General features: G+C 47.5%; 2 protein-coding genes across 3 annotated transcripts in view; one reads left to right on the forward strand and one right to left on the reverse strand.

The window, feature by feature from the left end:
- Nucleotides 1-17023, reverse strand: part of Trappc12 (trafficking protein particle complex subunit 12) — a 69535-nt gene extending 52512 nt beyond the window's left edge. Inside the window, exons 1-3 of the mRNA XM_041630452.1 lie at nt 16872-17023; nt 12720-13948; nt 3625-3741 (exon numbers count right to left, since the gene is read on the reverse strand). Coding sequence (XP_041486386.1) covers nt 3625-3741; nt 12720-13943 — 1341 coding nt within the window. The 5' untranslated portion in view covers nt 13944-13948; nt 16872-17023. The remainder of the gene's footprint in view (nt 1-3624; nt 3742-12719; nt 13949-16871) is intronic.
- Nucleotides 17024-18553: 1530 nt separating this feature from the next.
- The window catches only part of Eipr1 (EARP complex and GARP complex interacting protein 1), a 116517-nt gene continuing 112149 nt past the window's right edge, over nt 18554-22921 (forward strand). For both annotated transcript variants that reach the window (XM_041630295.1, XM_041630296.1), the window contains exon 1: nt 18554-18756. In XM_041630295.1, the coding sequence (XP_041486229.1) occupies nt 18715-18756 (42 nt within the window). In that variant the 5' untranslated portion in view covers nt 18554-18714. The remainder of the gene's footprint in view (nt 18757-22921) is intronic.

Below are 22921 nucleotides of genomic sequence, written 5' to 3' on the forward strand. Positions count from 1 at the left end.
AGCTAGCAACCTTTGCTATCTTCTCAGAGCCAAAAGACTCCCGTGTCTGCTGGATAAACATACATTAGTTGAAGAAACATCATGGAATTTGTTTCAAGTCCATCAGAAACAGACACACAGACTGATGGACACACAGACAGACACACACACACACACACACACACACACACACCACAGAGCCTAGTTCTAGTAGCTACTCTGTAAAGCAGAAACCCCCGTGCACACAGCTGGCAGTTCAGAAATACTATGTCATGTGACAGTAATCAATAATCAAAACCATCAGACACCATGGTCTTTAGGGGCTGTGCAGAACATGAGGACCTGGGCACCATTGGAACACCTAGAGTATTTGGGTGGAATTAGGTCCCTCCTCCTCCTTTTAGGGAAAAGGTTTATTTGAACTTAGAGTTTTAAACGACAGTCTATTACAGTGAGCCAGGCTTGGAAGTTGGGGTGAGTCTGTCCTATGCAGTAGATGCCCTTCCCTTATTTTGTGGAGTAGGTCGTTTGAAAAAATAAAAGCCCTCCCAAATCTCAAAACTACACTTTTTGTGACAGGGTCTCACCTTGCCTGGGGTAGCCTTGACCTCACTGTGTAGCTCAGAATGACCTTGAACTATGGTCTTCTTGCCTCCGCCTCCCCAATGCTGGTATCACACTTTTGCACCACAACATCTACCTCCGTTTTCCAAACTTTTTTAAAAAAAGAAAAGGTGATACATTTCCCCTCTTTAGCCCCAGTAAGATACAAAAGTAAGACTTACTTTTGTATCTGTGAGTCCACATACAGACTGGACACGGTGGAAATGCTCTGCCCTAGGCCATAAATTCCTGTGCCCTCACCTGCCAGAGGTTACAGATGCCTGAGCAGTGTCGTGAGCCACAGTCAAGGAGTGGTGGGTGACTTAGCTTTAACAAAGCAGTGTGGCTTTTTTCCATCATGGGCAGGTTCTCTTGAATTCAGATGCCCAAGCCACATGAAGGATTTTTTTTTCTTTAAAAATTTAAAACAAATTTATTGTATCAGTAAGTGTTCTCTAGAGTCACAGAACTTATGGGATGGATATATGTTTGTTTTTTTTTTTTTTTTTTTATTTTTCGAGACAGGGTTTCTCTGTGGTTTTGGAGCCTGTCCTGGAACTAGCTCTTGTAGACCAGGCTGGTCTCGAACTCACAGAGATCCGCCTGCCTCTGCCTCCCGAGTGCTGGGATTAAAGGCGTGCGCCACCACCGCCCGGCTTGGGATGGATATATGTATATAAGGGAATTTACTGGAATCACTTACCGGTGCAGTCCAGCTAATCCAACAGTGGCTAGCTGTGACACAAAGTCCAAGAAGCTAGTAGTTGCTCAATCCTACCAGGCTGAGCGTTTCACCTGGCCACAGCAACAGAGGAGTAACTAAAGTTTCTTGCCTGAAAAATGAGTGGAATAAAGCAGGAAACCCACTTCTCGCTCACAGTTTCAAAGTGACTAAACCCTTTAGACTGCCCATCATAATCAGGAGAGTGACTAAACTGTCAGAGCGCGGGCTTGCCCTCTCATTTCTCTTCCGTACAGTACACCCACTGACCACTAGGACATGGGCACCATGGAGGAGCAACCTCAGAGTTCATGAACGAGGCCGGGGAAGGAGGCGCTGTCTGAGAAAAGGCTACCATTTGAGAGAACTCCGCCCCCAGAGGCCACCTGAGGATTTCTGAAAGAGATATGTGCCATCAACTTCCAGGACATTCCCCCACAACCCAGGAGAGCAACCAATGCTGCTAGAGCTCTCCCGCAAGCCAGGAATTTACTGGAAAGAATTCAACCTGTGTAGGGCTGACGGAGCAGGACTAGCAGATTAGAGAGATCTGCTCAAAGGACAGGGAGAAGTTTGAAAACGTTTAGAAACTCAGCAGTTCAACAGTAAAGCTAGAGCGAAATATTTGGGAAGAGCAGAAAGGCAAGGTGACCAGGCCTGCTGTCATAAAGAGGGAGGAGCAAGGTGACGCAGGCCTGTTGTCACAGGGAGGGAGGAGCAAGGTGACGCAGGCCTGTTGTCATAGAGAGGAGCAAGGTGACGCAGGCCTGCTGTCATAGAGAGGAGCAAGGTGACGCAGGCCTGTTGTCATAGAGAGGGAGGAGCAAGGTGACACAGGCCTGTTGTCACAGAGAGGGAGGAGCAAGGTGACACAGGCCTGTTGTCACAGAGAGGGAGGAGCAAGGTGACGCAGGCCTGTTGTCACAGAGAGGGAGGAGCAAGGTGACGCAGGCCTGTTGTCACAGAGAGGGAGGAGCAAGGTGACGCAGGCCTGTTGTCACAGGGAGGGAGGAGCAAGGTGACGCAGGCCTGTTGTCATAGAGAGGAGCAAGGTGACGCAGGCCTGCTGTCATAGAGAGGAGCAAGGTGACGCAGGCCTGCTGTCATAGAGAGGGAGGAGCAAGGTGACACAGGCCTGTTGTCACAGAGAGGGAGGAGCAAGGTGACACAGGCCTGTTGTCACAGAGAGGGAGGAGCAAGGTGACGCAGGCCTGTTGTCACAGAGAGGGAGGAGCAAGGTGACGCAGGCCTGTTGTCACAGAGAGAGAGGAGCAAGGTGACGCAGGCCTGTTGTCACAGAGAGGGAGGAGCAAGGTGACACAGGCCTGTTGTCACAGAGAGGGAGGAGCAAGGTGACGCAGGCCTGTTGTCACAGAGAGGAGCAAGGTGACAGGCCTGTTGTCTTAAGAGTCTGAAGAGAGCAGATCACTCAAGCCTGTGAAATTAGGTCCAGTCTGGGCAACACAGTGAGTCTCAAAAAATAAAAATGAACAAACAAAACAAAGTAAACGGTCTGCATTTGGCTAACAAGAGTCTCTGCTGTCTGCATTTGTTCTAGCTAGCAGGAGTCTCTGCTGTCTGCAATTGTTCTAGCTAGCAGGAGTCTCTGCTGTCTGCATTTGTTCTAGCTAGCAGGAGTCTCTGCTGTCTGCAATTGTTCTAGCTAGCTCAGGAGTCTCTGCTGTCTGCAATTGTTCTAGCTAGCAGGATCTGCTGTCTGCATTTGTTCTAGCTAGCAGGAGTCTCTGCTGTCTGCAATTGTTCTAGCTAGCAGGAGTCTCTGCTGTCTGCATTTGTTCTAGCTAGCAGGAGTCTCTGCTGTCTGCAATTGTTCTAGCTAGCAGGAGTCTCTGCTGTCTGCAATTGTTCTAGCTAGCAGGAGTCTCTGCTGTCTGCAATTGTTCTAGCTAGCAGGAGTCTCTGCTGTCTGCAATTGTTCTAGCTAGCAGGAGTCTCTGCTGTCTGCAATTGTTCTAGCTAGCAGGAGTCTCTGCTGTCTGCAATTGTTCTAGCTAGCAGGAGTCTCTGCTGTCTGCAATTGTTCTAGCTAGCAGGAGTCTGCTGTCTGCGTTTATTCTGGCTAGCAGGAGTCTCTGCTGTCTGCAGCCCTTGGATCAATTTATGGAAACAAATGAACATCAAATGAGCGGCATGTTAATGGAGAGCTTTCCGCTGCCCAGGACTGACAGGGAACCCGGCAATGCTTTCTGTGCAATAGCTTCTGGTGCTGTGTTCAGAGCAGTTTATTTCTGGGGGGAGGGAAAGGCTGTGAAGGAAGCCAGGCTTTTTCAGAGAAGTGCTGAAATCAGTGCATTACTTACAATGAGCTGCTTCAGGCCCACGAAAGACTGTTCCACGGAGCTGGCGGTTAACACCTGTCTCCTTGCTGCGGCCTTCTCACCCAGGAAGCGAAGCATCAGGTCCTTAACTGCATCTCCCTAGGAAGAGCGAGGGAAAGAGAGGTGGAGACGATGAAACACTCATGGGCTTGGCATAAGAAAGCTGCAATCAGCCAGAAGCTAAGCCATAACTTCTAGAAGATTCCAGTCTTACAACTCTCCTTCGAGAAGTAGTAAAATCACCACCAGACCAGGTTTTTAGCAGAGACCACAACCTGGCTAGGACAGGGGCTTTCATGGATGGGTTCAGGAGAGGGCTCCCAGCAGGTGACATACTGAAGACAGGTCTCTTATAATGACAAGTTCATATCCAAGCTCTGTCCTAGCCTCGTACCTAGGGATCTGGGCTCGCTGGAGTTGGAGGATTCATTTTAAGATTATTTCTGCACTGGGGCTACTCTTGTCCCCCAACTTGATTCATCTGGTTACGCCCACCTGGAGACAGGGTTGAGTGCCTGAGGTATTACTTCAAGCATTTTACTTCTTTTAAAAGGGAAGTCACAGAAAACCAGGGGGAGGAAGAAAAGGTTCATGTGAGCTGCACAGGGAAAAAGGGCCTATGACTTGAATGACAGGGAAAACCTAACTCGCATGAAGCATGGGACGTGCTGAGTCCCGCGACAATGTCTTTCACAAGTTCCTCATGCTCCAAGACTACATAACGGAGGTGACTGATGTACCAAGTCAACAACAAACAGGGACAATTATTCAGTATGCTCACACCAAGCAGCCCTGACAGTGCAGACTGTGTGCATAGGCTGAGGGGAACCCAGACCTGCCTGCTGGAGATGATGCTTCCTGTCCTGTTGACACTGTCTGCTCTTTAGGCACCTAGAGAGGCAGGCGGGCAGCCTCAGCAGGAGGGTCGTGTGGGCTCTGTGCTGTTTCTGCCCTTGTGTGGTGGGTGAGCCTGGTGCTTGAAGAGGGCCAGGCCACACATCTTCCTAAACTAGGGTAAAATTCAGTAGCAGTCATTTTGTAATTCCTGCTTTTGGAGAATAAGGTATAATACTTCAATTATCACAGCCGCAAGAGCAGCTGAGAGATCTACAAGGGGTGTTTAAAAGGCTGACATATGTGATCCCGTCAACTGTAAAAATGCTACCTGTGCCAGATACAGAAAATTCCTGGGGCTGGAGGGGGGGGGCAGAGAGCTGGGCAAAAAGCAAACTCAATTCTGCATGCCAGATGGGGCAGGCGGACAACATCTCCTCTATCCTAGTGACGCTGTCCATTGATGAGAGCACACCATAAATATCTTTTATCCTTAAATTCTTTTCCTTAAAGTTTAGTTATGGCGTGTGTAGGACGGCTCAACAGGTAACAGCGCTTCTCTCACACCAGGCCATCCTGGTGACCGGAGTACAGTCCCTGGAATCTACATAAAGGTGGAGGAGAGAACCAACTCTATGACGTTGTCTCTGACCGTCATATATGCTCTGTGGAACATGTACACACCCAATACATACACTGATAATAATGAATAAATAATGTAAAAACTAAAAAGGGATTAGTTACAACAGGAGACTTGGGGTAGAAAGGTATATCTGACTAATCAATGTTTTAGCTGTCACCACACATCTAAGGATGGGCCTGAATCTGCGGTGTCCCTAACTGAAGGTGAAGAGGGCAAGTGAGATGATGGGGTCGTACACATTATATCCCTTATGCCCACGAGGATGAGGAGAGGAAGCTTCTGCAGTGGGGCTGGGATCCAGGTGGAACTTGAGGTCTCCTCAAACCCCGGAAAGAATAGGGGTCGTTGAGGAAAAGCCATGAGCACACCACACCATTCTCCTGAGGGGCCTGAGTAGTTCTTGAAGGTCAGGGTGCTGGGGACTGAACTTGGGTTCTTTGAAAAAACAAGTGATCTTGATCACTGAGCCATTTCTCCAGTCCAGCCTCATGGCTCTTTCAAGCTTTTAATCTTGTTCTTTTTAGATTTATTTATTTTTATCTGCATGACTGCTTGGCCTGCATGTATGCATGTGCATGCCTGGTCAGAAAGAGGTGTCAGATCCCTTGGAACTGGAGTTATGGATGGCTGTGAGCTGCCACATTAGTGCTGGGAGCTGAACCATCCTCAGAAGGACCATCAAGTGCCCTTAACCACTGAGCATCTCTCCACCCCAGAGTGATTAAATCTTAAGAGCAATCTGGGAGGAAGCACACCCGAGCTATTGAAGAACAAAGGTGAAAACCGTGAAGCTCCCCAGAAGATAGTAACAAAGTATCCCTTGTGCCTTCAAACATGACTGTGTAATAGGATTTCAAGTTAACGACAGCTGGGAGAATACACATGGACTAATAGGCCTACAATAAAAAATTAGGGTTTCGGCTTTCCAAGACATCAGAAGAATATGTAATAGCGAGGTCCAGAATAGGGAACAATATTTCCTATAAATATCGCTCAATTCCATCAGAACAGTTAAAGAGCTTTAAAATCAGCCAATAATAGTAAGACAAATATCCAAAGCATAAAAGACATTTTTTTTTAAACAGATAACTTCACAAATTGGCATCTGAGGGCTGGCAGGATGGCTCAGTGGGTGAAGATGGTGCCAAGCCTGATCACATGGTAGAAGGAGAGCCCCTTTCTACAAGTTGTCCATTGATTTCTACATATGCTTCCTCTCAACAAATAAGTAAATAAATGCAAGGAAAAAAATTAAAAAATGGCCTATATACCAAAATGAGTTTGATAACAGAAGTGACTAGTGAGTGCAAATTCAAATTCCAGTGAGATAGCACTACACAGACACCAGCACTGTGAAGCAGAACAACGACTTTGACATGTCCCCAACTTCCCAGGACAATCAATGACGCTGAAGAGGACACAAACTGCTACACTGATTTCGGAAGCCAGTTCAGCTGTTTATCACACAGCTAAGCACACATTTTCCACAAACAAGCTAAGGAAAACAGTGGCATACATGCACACACAGGCCTCAGCACAAATGCCTTGTTATGTCACTCAGGCTGGCCGTGGACTCAGTCCTCGGCTTCAGCCTCTCGGGCTAGAACCACTTGTACTCAACACACCTTACGTGCAACACTGTTATTTTACTAAATAACTCATAGGAGCTTGGGTGTGCGTGACACACACAGGACAGACACTGGCGGCATGATGAGTTTTACTTATCTAAAACCCTGCCTACGGTTTCTAATAATTCAACACGGGACAGATCTGGAACCCACTCACCTGCTGGACACACCGCAGGTGCAGCCAAGGGCCACATGCATTTATGCACTATGGTGGGTACAGCGATAGGGTTTGACAGTTTAGCAATAGCGCTGACTCTAGATTTGAGAACCTTAGACATTTTCTGCTAGGGGAAGTCATGGCAGAAGAGACTTAATAACCATAAATTTCCGCTCTCACCTTCTAGGGACATAACACCTTACCTTTGCCCAACTCACTCTGATATGTGGGCTGCTGAGGTCAAGAGGCTGAGTCCTGGGCCAAGGGCCAAGGGTACACAGACTTTGTTTTCCAGTAGATATACCTACCAAAGGAAGGCTCACGTGGCCCTTCTTCCCTCATCCTGACGGCGGGGGTCTTAATGCCTGGACCCACTTTTGTTGGGGGGAAAGCCACCCCACAGACCTGGTCATATTCAGCTGACTTCTCTATTACAGGGACACAAACTCCTACCCAATCCAGCCACTGTCACTTTTGTTGCCACTGGGGACTGGATTAATGCAGCTCAGAAGTTCCAACTCAAGGGTTCATTAAAGTTTTTTTTTTTTTTTTTTGGTTTTTTCGAGACAAGGTTTCTCTGTGGTTTTGGAGCCTGTCCTGGAACTAGCTCTGTAGACCAGGCTGGTCTCGAACTCACAGAGATCCACCTGCCTCTGCCTCCCGAGTGCTGGGATTACAGGCGTGCGCCACCACCGCCCGGCGGGTTCATTAAAGTTTTACCGCTCCTCTACGGATCCTCTGGGTCACACATGGTATTAGCAAAGCAAGCACCTGAAACAGTCCCTTCAATGCAGGGTTCGTCCAACACTCATGCATCGGTAAGGGAATGTCTATGGACCTGGTAGTTTATGAGACCCTCAAAGATCTGCATGTCCCCAAACATGCTATTCTTGACCAGTTGCTAAAATTAAACCGTTTGGTTAGTTTGATTCCCAGCTCTGCTTCATTTTGTGTCTGTGTGAGTGAATGCCCCATGCGCAGTGCCTGTAGAGGTCAGAGGAGCGTGTCGCGTCCCTGAACCTGGAGTTACAGGAGGTTGTAAGCCACCTTCCGCGAGTGCTGGGAATCAACCGTGAGTCCTCCGTGAGAGCAGAAAGCCCTTCCAACCACAGCCACCTCTCCGGTCTTCTAATTCTACTGTTGAAAGGAATATGGTTAAATATAAAACATTTTATTTTATTTAATGTGGTTTTTTTAACTTATTTTTTTTGAGGCAAGCTCTCAGATAGTCTAATGTCTTGGTTGTTAGGGTTAGTATTGCTGCGATGAAACACCATGACCGAGAGCAACTTGAGGGGAGGAAAGAATGTATTTGGCTTATTCTTCTGCATCACTGTCCATCACTGAAGGAAGTCAGGACAGGAGCTCAAACAGAACCTGGAGGCAGGAATTGATGCACAGGCCACAGAAAGGTGCTGCTTACTGATTTATTGCTCATGGCTTCTTCAGGCTGCTTATTTATAGAACCCAGGATCATCAGTCCAGGGATGGCAACATTCATAATGGGATGGGCCCTCCCCCGTCAATTGCTAATTGAGAAAATGTCCCATAGCTAGGTCTCATAGAAGCATTTTCTCAATTAGGGCTCCCTCCTTTTAAATGACTCTAACCTGTGCCAGGCAACATAAAACTAGCCAGCACACCCAGTTCCACCTTGGACTTGGTATTTAGGCTGAGCCTGAAGTCTTGATCCTCTGCTTCCATTTCTCAAATCCAGGGATATAAGTGTGCTACTATGCCTGACATCATTTTTCTTTTAAGATACGTAACTGACACAAAAACTATGTATCCAGGGTGTCCAACCTGCTAATTAAATATAGGAGACGGTGTACCAAATAACACAGATGAACTAATCACCATCACTACCCATAGCTACAGTGTAGGTGTGACATAAAACCCACTGTCATACATTCTAAGCTAACTGTGCAGCATTCTAACTGGGCCATCATACTACACATTAGACCTCGCTCACATGACTGTACCTCAGACTCAGTTCCCACTAACTTCTACAGTACACTCTGCCATGAGTTCATTCCTTTTCTTTTCTAAACAAGAATATATGGTATGCTGGGTGGTGGTAGCGCATGTCTTTAATCCCAGCACTTGAGAAGCAGAGACAGGAGGATCTCTGTGAGTTAAAGGCCAGCGTGGACTACAGAAAGAGTTCCAGGACAACCAGGGCTGCTACACAGAAATCCTGTCTTGAACCCCCACCCAAAAAGTGGCATTTATCTTTCTTTGCTTGAGTTATTTCATTTCATATCTCACCCTTCATGCTGTCACATATTGTCAAAACGACAGCAGTCCCTTCTTTGTAAAGACTCAGTCATCTGCATGCACCCACCACGTTCTCTTTACCTCTGGACCCGGAAATGGATACTCAGGCTGACTGTACTGCCCTACTGTGCACAAGGCTGTAAAGAGCACGGGAGTCCAGCTTTCTCTATGCTGCTGACCTCAGCTCTGACTGGATCATATGGTGATTTCAGTTCTAATATCTTGAAGTGCGTCCATGTTGCTTTTCATAACGGCTTACTAATTTGCATTCACTGCAATCATCGCCATAGCCTGTCTGTTAACAGCCATCCCAACAGGAATGAGCTGACAGTCTCTGTGGTTTTATTTGTATTTTCCAGATGATTAGAGGCAACTTCCGGTTCTTCAGCTCAGATATAGATCTGAACACAATTTGTCATCTCTATGATAGATATAGACAGCACAGGGTGACACAGAGCACCCAGAACCACGGCAAGAGCCCTGAGATCAGCAGTTGGTGCAAACGTCATAGGAATCTGTGCAGAGGTTCCGTAAAAACAGAACTATTACATGAGGTGGATATGGTGGCTCAGGACTGTGATCCCAGACTCGGGAGGTTGAGACAAGAGAACTATGAATTTGTTATTAGCCTGAGTTAGGCAGTAAGTTCAAGCACAACCTGGGCTATGTACCAAAACACTGTCTCTAAAACAAACACAACAACAACAACAACATGTAATTCAGCTAAGTCATTCAAGGTTTACCCTAGAAGGAAGTCAAGCTCCTGAAGTCAGCACCCCACAGAGATTCCTGTCATCCACGAGTCCTGCACCCCACAGAAATCCCTGTCATCTGTGTGTCCTGTACCCCACAGAGATCCCCCCATCATCCGCGTGTCCAGCACTCCACAGAGACCCCTGTCATCCACGAGTCCTGCACCCCACAGAGACCCGTCATCCACGAGTTCTGCACCCCACAGAGACCCGTCATCCACGAGTTCTGCACCCCACAGAGACCCTTGTCACCCACGTGTCCTGCACCCCAGAGATCTCTAAACATCTAAGTGTAGTAGAGATCCCTGTCACTCATGCGCACTCAGTAGAGACCTGTAATCTACCTGTACTGCCGCACCAGACTCACAACAGTCAAAATGCAGAACCAGCCGAGGTACCACCAGCAGATGAGTGGAAAGAAGATGGTCTGTAAACACAATGCAGTTCTCTGCGGTCATAAGGCAGAACAAAGTCATGCCATTTGTAGGGAAAAATATCCAAGTAAAGATGGTTAAATGAGATAATGTAGAACATGAAAGACATATTTCGCAGTTTCTGTACAGTGAGGAATCTACATTAAAAAACTGAAGTAAATAATTTGCTGTTGCTATCACACATTTTCTACTGATTTTTGACTGTTTCTAATGGTTGCATGAGGAAATGTTAATCTAATAACCAGAAAACATTTGCATACCTGTTTGTAAACATATATAGATCTCTACACATGTATATGTATAAAATAACTCTAATACAAAGCAGCAGGACAGAGTCCTTAATTCTGTTTTTCTTTCTAAAACAAAACATTTTCCATGGGAAAAAAACCACTAGAAATGAAAGTAGAAAGGGGACTTTTTTTGGGGGAGGGGAGAAAAGGGAGGAGTGAGAGAGGATACTAGAAGGGAAAAGAGAAAGATAAATATCTTATATTCTCTTCCATATGTGTAGCCTAGATCAAAACACATGCATACACGACCCCCCCCCCCCCACGTCCACCATGACAAGCAGAATGGACTTTGGAGAAAAGAAGCTGGCTGGTGACAGAGAGGACAGGAGACTAAGATGGGAGGCGAATATGAGCAAAAGACGTGCTATCCGAGTATGGAAATGTCACAGTGAACGCCTATGATACTGTATGCTCGCTACATGTGATGAAAAGCAAAGAAGACCACCTGTGCTGGCCGGCTAACTTCATGTCAACCTGACAGAGGCTGGAGTCATCTGAGAGGAGGGAGCCTCAATTGAGAATATGCCTCCAGAACATCAGGCTGCAGTGAACCTGTCGGGGCATTTTCTTAATCAGTGACTGATGGGGGAGGGCCCTGTTCATGGAGGACGGTGCCATTCCTGGGCTGGCACCCTGGGGTCTATAGAGCGCAAGCCAAGCAAGCCAGTAAGCAGTACCCTTCATGGGCTCTGCATCAGCTCCTGCCTCCAGCTCCTCCCTGCTTTCTGCCCTCACTGCTTTGAAAGATGAACTATTATATGGAACTCTGAGTGAAATGATCCCTTCTTCCCCCAAGTTGTTTAGTTATGGTGTCTTACGACAGCAATAGTAAACCTAACTAAGACACCATCAGCAGAGCGCTTGGATGAGGAACTCTGAGTGAAATGATCCCTTCTTCCCCCAAGTTGTTTAGTTATGGTGTCTTACGACAGCAATAGTAAACCTAACTAAGACACCATCAGCAGAGCGCTTGGATGAAGACGTGCAAGTCCTTGTGGGGTGCCACTATCACCAAACACGGCCTCGCAAGCATCACTCTACGGCCTCTCTAACTTAATTGAATTGCCACCAAAGTTGCCTAATAAATAAGTAATAGAAATTTATCCCATAAATAGGAGACTTTTAATTAGATAATGAGATAAGCCACTTGGTAAACGAATTCCAATGTAAGTGTTTTAGAAAGCTGATTTAGAACAAAGGACACCCAAGCCACTGCAGTGTCGGAGGGAGGACAGCAGATGAGCACTGAGTACACTGGAGTTCCCAGAAGAAGCCATGCGCACACTAAAGGCCATGTGTAAGGCTGATGACCGATTAGAAGGGTTCTCAACTTTTCCTAATGCTGCAACCCTCTAACACATTTCCTCAGCTTGTGATGATCCCCAACCATAACATTATTTTGGTTGTTACTTCATAACTGTAATTTTGTTCTGCTATAAATTGTAATATAAACATCTGTCTTATCCGCTGGTCTTAGGTGACCCCTGTGAAAGGGCTGTTCGACCCTAAAGGGGGTCACCACACACAGGTTGAGAACCAATGGATTAGAACTTATGAATTGCAGAATCCTGGAAAGTTACAGACCCAGCACTACAGCCATCCCGAGGTCTTTAGTTCCTTCAGTCATCCATTGCCCTACGCTGGGGTCTGACCTAATCTCCAACTATCAGGCAAAACCTCTGAAGGGCACTTTTCTTTTATAAACATTTATTTTTAGTTGTGTGTGTGTATGTGTGAGTGTGTGTTTGTCTGTCTGGGGGTGGGGTGGGGTATGTGCACTTGAGTGCAATGTCTGCCCTGCCAAAGGCTATTGGCTCTTTTGGAGCTGGAGTTATAGGTAGCTGCAAGCACTGGGAACTGAACTCTAGTCCTCTGGAAAAGCAAACACTACCAACCACTGAGCCATCTCTCCAGCCCTAGAATGCATTCTTTATTTAATTTCTTCCAAAATTGATCCTGCTTAGGAGGCTAGAGTTGTAACTGCTACCAAGCCCATGACACACATTTCCAGGAAGAGATGAAAAGGGGTAAGATACAGACACAGAAACGTTCTGCACGCTACCTGAATGTTGTCAAACTTGAGGCCAGGCATGGTGAGGTTTTCCTTGTCTATGAACACGGTGCCATACTGCTGGGTCGCCACCTTCATCAGGACCTCTCTGGTCTCCGGGCTGGGGAGCCACGCATCATTTCTCCGGTCCATCTCACTCATGCTCAGGGCTGTGGCGAAGGGGTCGTCACTGCCGGCAAACACAGCCTGGATCTGTGAGAATGGCTTTGGAGACTCAGACTCCAGAGGTTCCGGGGAAACACCTGATTCCGATCTTTCCACCCTCGTAGAGTAAGAGGGGCTGGTGGACTCTGGCAACTTTTCTCCCACGGGGGCAGGGAGTGAAGATAGCCTTTCTGGAACTGGGGAGCCTGCGTTGGGATTACTGACCGAAATGAAAGTAGAAGTTGTGAAGGAGTCAAAGAAGTCAGAGGCCAAGGAATTGGAGCTCACGCCATCTCCAAAAAATGTACTCAGGCTGGGACTGGGCTGGACCATTGGAGGAGGGGTCTTGGCTGATGTCTCACTGGCGCTACTGAAACTGGGAGATTTCACCATCTGGGACTCGAAGCCATCCTGCAGAAACAAGTGCGGCTGGGAAGGAGTGGAGGTGGCCTGGCTGAAGATGGTGCAGACAGGTACGGGCTCGTCCTTGGGGGACAGACTGGATGATGCTTCTGAGATCTGCTCCTCTGGGTGAGCTTGGCCATCCCTGGGCCCCACGTCCTCCGTGCCAGCCTTCTCCAGCGCAGGCATGCCCGGCACACCTTCCCGCATTGAGTCTTCTTTCAGAGATGCTCTACTATCGGGTGTCATGTCTGAAACGTCTCTGGGTGTATCGTCTCCATCGGTTTCACTGCCAGTGCTCAGAGTGTCCGCCCCTTCTCTGTCTGTGGCGCTGGGCAGCCTGCCATCAGTGGTGCCTCCTGGGGGCTCGGCGACATCCTGCAGACAGCCGAGGTCACTCACGTCACCCTCGCTGTTGTTCGGAGAGTCGGAGATGAGCACGCTCTCCATCATGTGCTCGTTCAGCTTATCGACGAAGCGGCGAGAGTCTTCGGACAAGGGATCCTTCTCGTCAGATCCAGACTCGTCTCCACCAAGATCAATGGTCTCCTCGTGATACAGCAGCTGGCCCTCCTCCCCAGACGCTGCCCCAGGGATAGGTTCAGGCCTCGCCTGGGCTGGAGAAGATGTCTCACTTGGGCTCTGTTCACCATCTTTAGCTTTTTCCATGTTGCCTGAAAACAGAGGCAGTCACAAATCGCATCATTGTCTATTTCTAGTGTTGGCAAGTAACTTGCTTTTTTTTTTTCCGAGAAAGGATCTCATATAACCTGGGTGGACTTGAACTCATAACCTCTGCGGTTCTGAGATGATAGGCTGTGTGCTACCTAGATCTTGCTGCTCAGAGGAACAAAGGTTTTAATAGTTTCACATCCAAATAATATAAAATTAGAAATTTCTCTTTTTCTAGTTTACTTATTTTGAAGTGATAAAATACACACAAATTCACTGCTCAGCATTTTTAAGTTTGCGCATTCTTGTTGTTGTCTAATCAGCTGCTAGGATTTTGATCATCTTGCAAAACAAAAATTCTATACCCATTAAATCTACCCTGAAAGCGGAGACTGCTCGTTCATTCCCATTCACCCAGACCAAAATAATCATGCAAAAACAATATTAATTACAACACTGTTTGGCCAATGTGTCAGGCGTATTTTTAGCTAGCTCTTACATGTTAAATTCACCCATTTCTATTATTTTATATTTTACCTTGAGGCTCGTGGTTTGTTACCTCTTACTTCTTGGGCAGCTCCATGGCATCTGCCTCCTTCGTCAGCTACAAGGCATCTGTCTGACTCTGCCTACTCTCTCTGTATATCTCTGTTAGGATTTCCTGCCTGGCTTTACTCTGCTAAGTCACTGGCCAAAACACCTTTCTTCATCAACCAGTAAAGCAACACATATACAGAAGAACATCCCATAGCACTACCCAACCCCCAACTCACACATGGACAATCAACATCCTACTTCTGTTGCTTTTAAATTTCCAGGAAGTACATTTAAATAGACTCATAAAGCACTCATCCACTATAATATATAGTTATCAGTGCCCAAGTGCTGTCTGCCCTGACTGCAGGATCCGCACCCCTGCCCCCTCAGGCCCAACCATGTCTACCTCATAGTGTCCTCCGAGGGCCCTTGCCTACGTACAGGCTGAGAACAATAACACATCTTGATGGTAAAAAACATGCTCTTGAGAAGAGACAGAAGGTAACCATTGGCAAGAGACACCGTGAGACTCATTCATGAAGGACGCTCTGCCCTGCCCAGGACCCTCCATCCAGAACTCCAGCATGACTGGCACTTCCCCTGCAGATTCTGCAGTATGTCGTGAGTACCAATTTAATGTCCTTTGTTCACACTCGGACTCCTTCAGTCTTCTCTGGTGGACGTTGTGGGCTCTGACTGGATAAGGTTTGCTGCCTGCTTGTTCTTCTGTCTGCTGCATGCTGTTTGCTCTCTTGCTTGCTAAATGATCACCCATTTGAACTGGGATCATGGCTATCATAGATCATTCTCCACACTGTACCGAACAGCCATGCTGCAGCACGTATGGGCTTTCCTTCCCTAGATGCTCTGTTATTAAACAGGAATCATGGCTATCATAGATCATTCTCTACACTGTACCGAACATCCATGCTGCAACACATATGGTCCTTCCTTCCCTTTGACAGGTGACTAACATGTACTGCAGGCATGTGGCAGTTTGTTTATCCATTTACCCATTACCAGATACTTGGGTTCCTTCTAGCCTCTAGGGACCGGGCACACTGCTGCTGTGAACAGGATGTGTGAATGTATGTATCTTTGAGATTCTAATTTCAGTTCTTTGGTATACCCTGTTCTAATGGGCAGAGATGGAAGTGCTAGATCAGAAGGTAATCATGCTTTTGTTCGTGTTTTTGCTTTCTGAGACAGAGTTTTTCTATGTAGCCCTGGCTATCCTTGAACTCACTCGGTAGACCAGGCTGGCCTTAAACTCAGAGATCTGCTAGTCTCTGCCTCCAGAGTGCTGGCATTAAAGACATATGCCACCACCAACTGACAGTAATCACCTTATTATTTTAACAAGGAACTAGTTTTTCCAGTTCAATAGAAGCCCTTTTTCCATTCCCTGCAACAGTGTACATATACCCCAATTTCACTACATAATGGCTGACTGATATTTTTGTTTTTACTTAGCTTCCTGCCCCCAGACAGCGTTTCTCTGTGTAACAGTACTACCTGTCCTGAACTTGCTTTGTAGACCAGGGTGGCCTCTAGCTTACAGAGATCTGCCTGCCTCTGGCGCCCCCCCCCTCCCCCAAGTGTGTGCCACCACGCCTGGCTTTACTTAGCTTTTTCTTATGTGTGAAAATTTGTTTTTATAAATCAAGGACTTAGGTAACCTAAGCCGGCCTTAAATTATGTGACAGAAGTTGACCTTGAACTCCTGATCCTCCTGCCTCCACAACCCAAAGGCTGGTACAGGTGCTGCACCAACACCCCCTCCTACTGTATTTACTCATTTGTGTGTATAGTCAGAAGACAAGTATCTGAAATCAGTGCTCTCTTTCCACCACTATTTCTCCTTCCTTCCTTTTCTTTTGGAGATGCGGGGGTCCCCCTACTTAGCCCAGGTTGACCTCAAACTTGCAGTCTTCCTGTCTCAATCTACCGAACGCTGGGTTTACAGGCACGAAACACTTTGCCCAGCCAACACGACTCACTCTTCACTGCTCAGGTTAAGCCCGTCTCTAAGGCCCCTCGCGTTTGGCTTACCGCGGTGTTTTAAGTGTGGGGATATGAGACACCGAGGAGGGCAGGAGCAGGAGTTGGGGTAAACAAAACCGTACCATGAGCAATGGTGATGTAACACGGGTTTCTACTATACAAGCACATGAACCTCGCTCTGTACACGAGAAACTGAGGCCTGGAGGGCGTGTACCTTGTCTAAAACCACAGTGGGCACAGAATTGGCTAAAGTCAACAGGCAATCCCTGCTGGGGCTGCCACATACAGACTGGCGGGTCCCAACCCAGCGCGGAAGAAGGCGGTGACTACACGCGGAAGGTCGAGGGCCCCGGCGACCCCTCCTGACTGCGGCCCACTCCTCACCTGCCACCCGCTCCCGGGGGCGGATCCCACTCGGGTGAAAAGGGTCCGAAGAGAGGACTGGAGACCGGAAGCCGACTCAAGATCCAAGCGCCCATGAACTTGTGCGCCTGCGCGTGCCGGCTAGTTAAAGCCCGACTTCCGCATAGGCTCAGTTCGGGAGCTCCCACTGGAAGCCGGAAGCCAGGCACATTTCCGGTCCATGAGCGGTGGGCGGGACATAAAGCCCCAAACATTTGGAGAGCGAGAAGGGTGGGCCCAGTGATTGAAGGAAATCATCCTCCCTTGGGGCTGGCTCCAACCAAGGATGATTTCCCCTAGGACCTTGTCTTTGCGCTTGCTGGTCTCCACTTCCCCACCTGTGTCTGTGGCAGTGTGTGCTAACGTCCATAAAGATGGGGAGTAGGGATGGTCAAGAGTCAGTTCCGCCTGCTTGAGTGGGTTGACTGAGTACGGTTCTACAGTCAAGGACTCCTCTTTCTTGATTTCTAGTGTTATCTCAGAAAAAGGTTGTGACAGTTTGAAAACACAGCTCTCATCTCAAAGGGGATTAAGGGCTTATTCTGGAGCCAGTGATGAGTGACAGCTGGGAACATAGATTCAGGTTACCTTGATTAAATTCTGCTGTCTTACATGGTAACAATTGGATGGACTTTTACAGTCAGAATAAGAAGTAAATCTAAATCGATACACTTTTCAAGCATGCTTTGGAAGCATTGGGTAGCTGGGTTACAGCCAAGCGGCGAACCCTCTGCTATAACTGATGACATTTGTAGAATTGCGATTGGTGGAAGACAGTGGCCAGAGATTTCCCCTGGAAGTCACGATGTTGGACACAGAGGTGACCAGTGGGTGACTGCTAAGGGAACTAATGGTAGTGTCATATAAACCGCTGTCATGAAGGTCAGTCCGAGATACTGGGAAAAGTCACAAACACAAAAGAAACGTGTGTGAACTCCATTGAGCCAGTCCAGTGGATTCCCTGGGATGCATTCTTATCTTCCAGTACTCTCCATGCCAGAACAGGACTTAAGAGACTTCTGTCTGTGGGAGCTCTGGGCAGTATAGATCATGGCGCAGTTGTGTCGCTGTGCAGGACTGGTCTCTCATGGGAAATGGACACAGCTGCCCTTCACGGCTCCCGTACACCGCTGCCGTCTTGACTCAAAATTGTAGCATCTTTTTGTTTTGTTTTGTTTTTCGAGACAGGGTTTCTCTGTAGCTTTGGAGCCTGTCCTGGAACTAGCTCTTGTAGACCAGGCTGGCCTCGAACTCACAGAGATCCACCTGCTTCTGCCTCCCAAGTGCTGGGGTTAAGGCAAGCGTCACCACCACCCGGCAAGCTTGCAGCAGCTTATCTTTAAACGGACGTTTAAGAATCTGCCGCTGAGGCTGGAGCAAAGGCTGCTGGCAGTGGTCTGATGCTCAGGACCATGTTTAGAGTTAAGCATTGCCAACCATAATGCCCATTTAGCTGCTCTCTTTAGGACGTGGGCCGCGGAAGCTCCAGGGAGCAGGTCGGGAATGCTAGAGCGCCGCCCTAGTGGCCGCCCGTCCAGCAGCATTTGCTCCCGGTCCCGCCCTCCGACCCAGGAGCCCCCGCGGCTCCTAGCCGGCCTGCGGATCCAAATGAGCATGCGCGCGAGAAAAGCGCCTCCGCCATTGGTCGCCGGGGAGGAGCGTATTGACGACGCCACGAAGAAAACAGGAAGTGACCCGTCAGGGAGCCGGCCCGGGGCGTGGAGCCTCTTTTTCTCAGCGGGGAATGAATGAATGGGTTCTAGCCGTTCGCCGGTGAGGCCGGACTCGGGCGCTGAGGCGTGAGCGGAAGGGCGAGCCGTGTGTCATGGAGGACGACGCGCCGGTAATCTACGGCCTGGAGTTTCAGGTGGGCCTGGAGGAGACCAGAGGTCGGTGCCGCCTGTGGCTGACCCGCACCTGCGAGCGTGCTCACACTGACGGCGAGGATTCTGGGCTTCCCGGGCAGGGTTTAGGGAGAAGGGACCCGCTTGGAGGGTGGCCGAGTAAGGCCGAGGGCCGGCATGGACCCCAGAGGGCGAGCGCTCGGCCCGCAGGTGTTTTAATCACACCCGCACTGCGGGCGTCTTGAGCAATTCTGAGCACTGACGTGTGTGCTGGATACTGCTCTATACAGGACCGACAAGGAGGGGCTTTGGAGGGGGGGGGAAGTGCTGGGTGGGTGTTATTAAACATTTTGCTCACTCAGGTTGGAAACATATTTGCTTTTTTTTTTAAACCCCATCCAATAACTGTTGAATTCTATTTGTTTACCTCCCCCCCCCCCCCGACTTTACTCTTATTCGTGATGTGTGCAGTTTAGATTACTGATTGGAGTGAGTAGTGGAATGGGGTTACTGTCTCCCAGTTTATTTCACGGGTGGCTGTGATGATTGCTAAGTGAGATAGCCCCAGCAGTTAGGGTTAGCCTCAAGGCTCAAAGTTCGCAGCAAGCTTGACCTAACTGAGACAGCGCGCACACACAAGCGTTCGATGAACTGTGTTCAGATTGCTCCATACTACTCACACGGAGTAAGAAACAGTAAACGCCGAGGAATGCCTGCCTGCTGTATGAGTACAGGAATAGTGGAAGAGAACAGGAGGATGCTGACTTAAAATCTGCACGAAGTGACACACATTAAATCGCAAAGCCAGAGTGCAGCAGTCTCGTGCTAGGAAGGGTTGAAAGGTTATCACTGTTGGGAGGAGTCAGGGGATGCTACTGGGCCTGTGCCGGAGACAGCCTGCTGTTTCCCAAGGAAGCCTTGTGCTTGGGAGCATTACAGATGTGTACTTTTCAGAGTTTTTTTTTTGTTTGTTTGTTTTTAAGATTCGCTTATTTTTACTTTATGCATATGTTTTCCATGCATGCATGTATGTGCCCCACATGTGTGCCTACTTGGAACTGAGTTACAGATGGTCCTGAGCCACCTGAGATGGGTACAGCTCTTAGCTTCTGAGCTGTCTTTCCAGCACCTTCTTTACTTTTATTTCTTTGGTTAGTTACCCTAAAAGTTTTCTAGATGTTGGGTAATCCTTGAATTCTGAGATGGGTTTCCCATGCTAGATCCAGCTTACTTAGTGACAGTTCTCCAGAAGTTTCTAGTTTTTGTCGGCATGTGATTTTGGTGGGGATGGCTTCATCTGATCTGGGAGTTCTCACGCTTCAGACTGTGGAACAGTCAAGGTGGCATGTCTTACCTGCCCCTGGGAACAGTCAGGATGGTTTGTCTTACCTGTCCCTGGCCTCTCATTCTCGTATCTTCATGGTGTAGTTCCTGGTCATAGCTGTTCAGGCTATGTGTACCAGTTGTGAGCTGCCCTGTGGGTGCTAGGAATTGAACCTGGGTTCTCTGCAAAGCAGCTAATCTTCTTAACCCCTGGGCCATCTCTCCAGACTTTCTTTTTTTCATTTTTTGAGATAAGCTTTGGTAGCATTTTTCTGGTGGAATCTCTTCATTATTCAGTTGACGTTATTCATTTGTTTTAGCTCCCCCGTCCCCAGAGTTTCTCTGTGTTGGTCTAGCTCTGGCAGTTCTGTAACTCACTTCTGTGGACCAGACAGGCCTTGAACTTAGAGACCCACCTGCGTCTGCCTCCCAAATGCTGCAATTAAAGGCTTGCACCACCACTGCCTGGCTTAACTTGCTTTTCTACTGTCGTGATACACACCATGACCAAAAGCAACTTGGGGAGGATGGGGTTTATTTCATTTTCCAGGTCCATTATGAAGGGAGGGCAGGGCAGGAATTTATGGCAGGGACATGGTGTTAGAAACTGAAGCAGAGACCATAGAGTAGTGCTGCTTACTGCCTTGCTCTCAGGTTCATGATCAGTTACCTGTGCTGCATCTCCCAGGACCACTACCCAAGCGTGGCACTGCCCACACCAATAGTTAGTCAAGAAAATGCCCCACAGACTTGCCTACTAGCCAATATGATGGAGGCATTTTGTCAGTTGAAGTTCCTCTTCCCAGATGACTCTAGCTTGTGACAAACTGACCCAAAACTGACCACGACATCAAATAACTACATCGCGCCTACCGTGTGCCAGGCCCTTTGAGTCACTGGATCACAGCAGAGTTGGGAACAGACAAGTTACAGCTCTTGTGTATTCCATCCATCCATGTCCAGGGCAGGCATGTTTCTGTACACAGAGTTTCAGAGTCCAGGTGATCAGTGCTTTTTGTGGTGCTGGGGTGGGACTTGAGGGCTTCCGCATGGTTGTACAATGGTCTGCCACTGAGCTATGGCTTGTTTAAAAATTCATCAGGTGGCCGTTTAATATATATATATATATATATATATATATATATATATATATCTTCCTTCTTTCCCTTCCCTGATCCTTTGGTTGTCTGCTCTCCATCACTTTTACTGGCTTGCTCTGCTGGTGCCTTGATGAGGAGGCTGTTTGTGCAGGAAGTCTGTTAAGTGCAGGAGAATGCTCACCTGGCCCTGCTCCCTGGTTAGAGCCCAGCCTTTCTTCACTGCTTTCCTTTCTAAGTTAGCATTACTCTTTCAAGGCCACTGCTTTTAGGTGCATTTGGCTGTCTGCTGTGTAGTTAACCATGTATTTCACACTTTAGGAAGCAGCCAGGTGAGATGATGTTTTTCAAGGGAGTGCCGTAAATTCCAAGTTCCTGGTGACTATTTCCCACCATTGTCTGGACCCTTCAGTCTGCCAGCCCCTGTTATTTGTTTGGGTTACGTCATGGAGACCACAGACTAGAAGTTTCATTAAAAACATGCCCAAGTCTTTCTGCATGAGAACAGGGGGCACATGAGCTTGTAAAAGGTGTCTGGTGTTCTTACTGCAGCGACATGTCACCTGCCTCACTGTAAGAGCTCTAGGACAGCTGGACATTCTCCTCTTCTCCAGACATCGACGTAGTGGAACCTGTTAGATTATCTTTCTGACCAGACCAAACTGCTAGTGCAGGTCACTTAATTTTGGTTAATGTCCGTAAGTGGTGGCATTTAATCCTCATTTCTGCCTACTGTTGAACCAGACACTGATTTTGCTGCTGTGGTCTGTGTCAGTGTTTCTGATCCTTAGTACTCTTCCAGTTTGTCTCTGGCCTTATAAAGTGTTTGTTTTCTTTTTTCTTTTTTTTTTTTAAATATTTATTTTTTTATTATGTATACAATATTCTGTCTGTGTGTATGTCTGCAGGCCAGAAGAGGGCGCCAGACATCATTATGGATGGTTGTGAGCCACCATGTGGTTGCTGGGAATTGAACTCAGGACCTTTGGAAAAACAGGCAATGCTCTTAACCACTGAGCCATCTCTCCAGCCCAAAGTGTTTGTTTTCTTTCTGCTAATGGCTTACTAGAAGAAATTGACATAGAGCAACAGACCTGGTACCAGATTGACGAGAATAAAACAACCTTAGGAATTCTGCTTAACAAATAACCTTTCCTAAAAATGGGAAGATCTCGTTTAAACTTTGTGTGAGACTTTTACTTTTATAAACATATTTTAGATTTGTTTTTGAGAATAATTTTCCTTATCTGTTTTTCCAGAAACAAAACAAAACACAAGAACACATCCATGTATTGTATGAATTTGAAAAAAATACTTATAGGTCAGTAATGCCATTCTGAATTCTGGCAGCTTGTGTAAACAGATGTTTCTCTGTCCTATCCCATCCTTCAGCCTATTCTAAGTAGTCACTTAGAGGTTTAATATTAATTACAAACTGCTTTACCTATAGCTCAGGCTTATTATTAAGTAGCTTTTAAATTTAAATTAACTCATTTCTATTAATCTATATATTGCCACATGGCCATGGCTTTTATGCTGGCATCTTGTTTCTTGGTTGGCTGCTCACATCTCTCCCGACTCCGCCCTCTCTCTCTGTGTTCAGTTTGGCTTTCCTGCCTAGCTATAGTCTGCTTTGTTGTAGACCAAAGCAGTTTTTAATCAATCAAATGAGAGCAACATATATTCATCGCGTACAGAAGGATTATCCCACAGCAAGCTTGCTTTCTGAGCATTACTCTCTGTCCCGTCACCCCCCCCCCCCCCCACT

Source organism: Microtus oregoni, unplaced genomic scaffold, assembly GCF_018167655.1.
Source record: "Microtus oregoni isolate MIOR12 unplaced genomic scaffold, Mior012 000034F_ref0000314, whole genome shotgun sequence".
NCBI lineage: Eukaryota > Metazoa > Chordata > Mammalia > Rodentia > Cricetidae > Microtus > Microtus oregoni.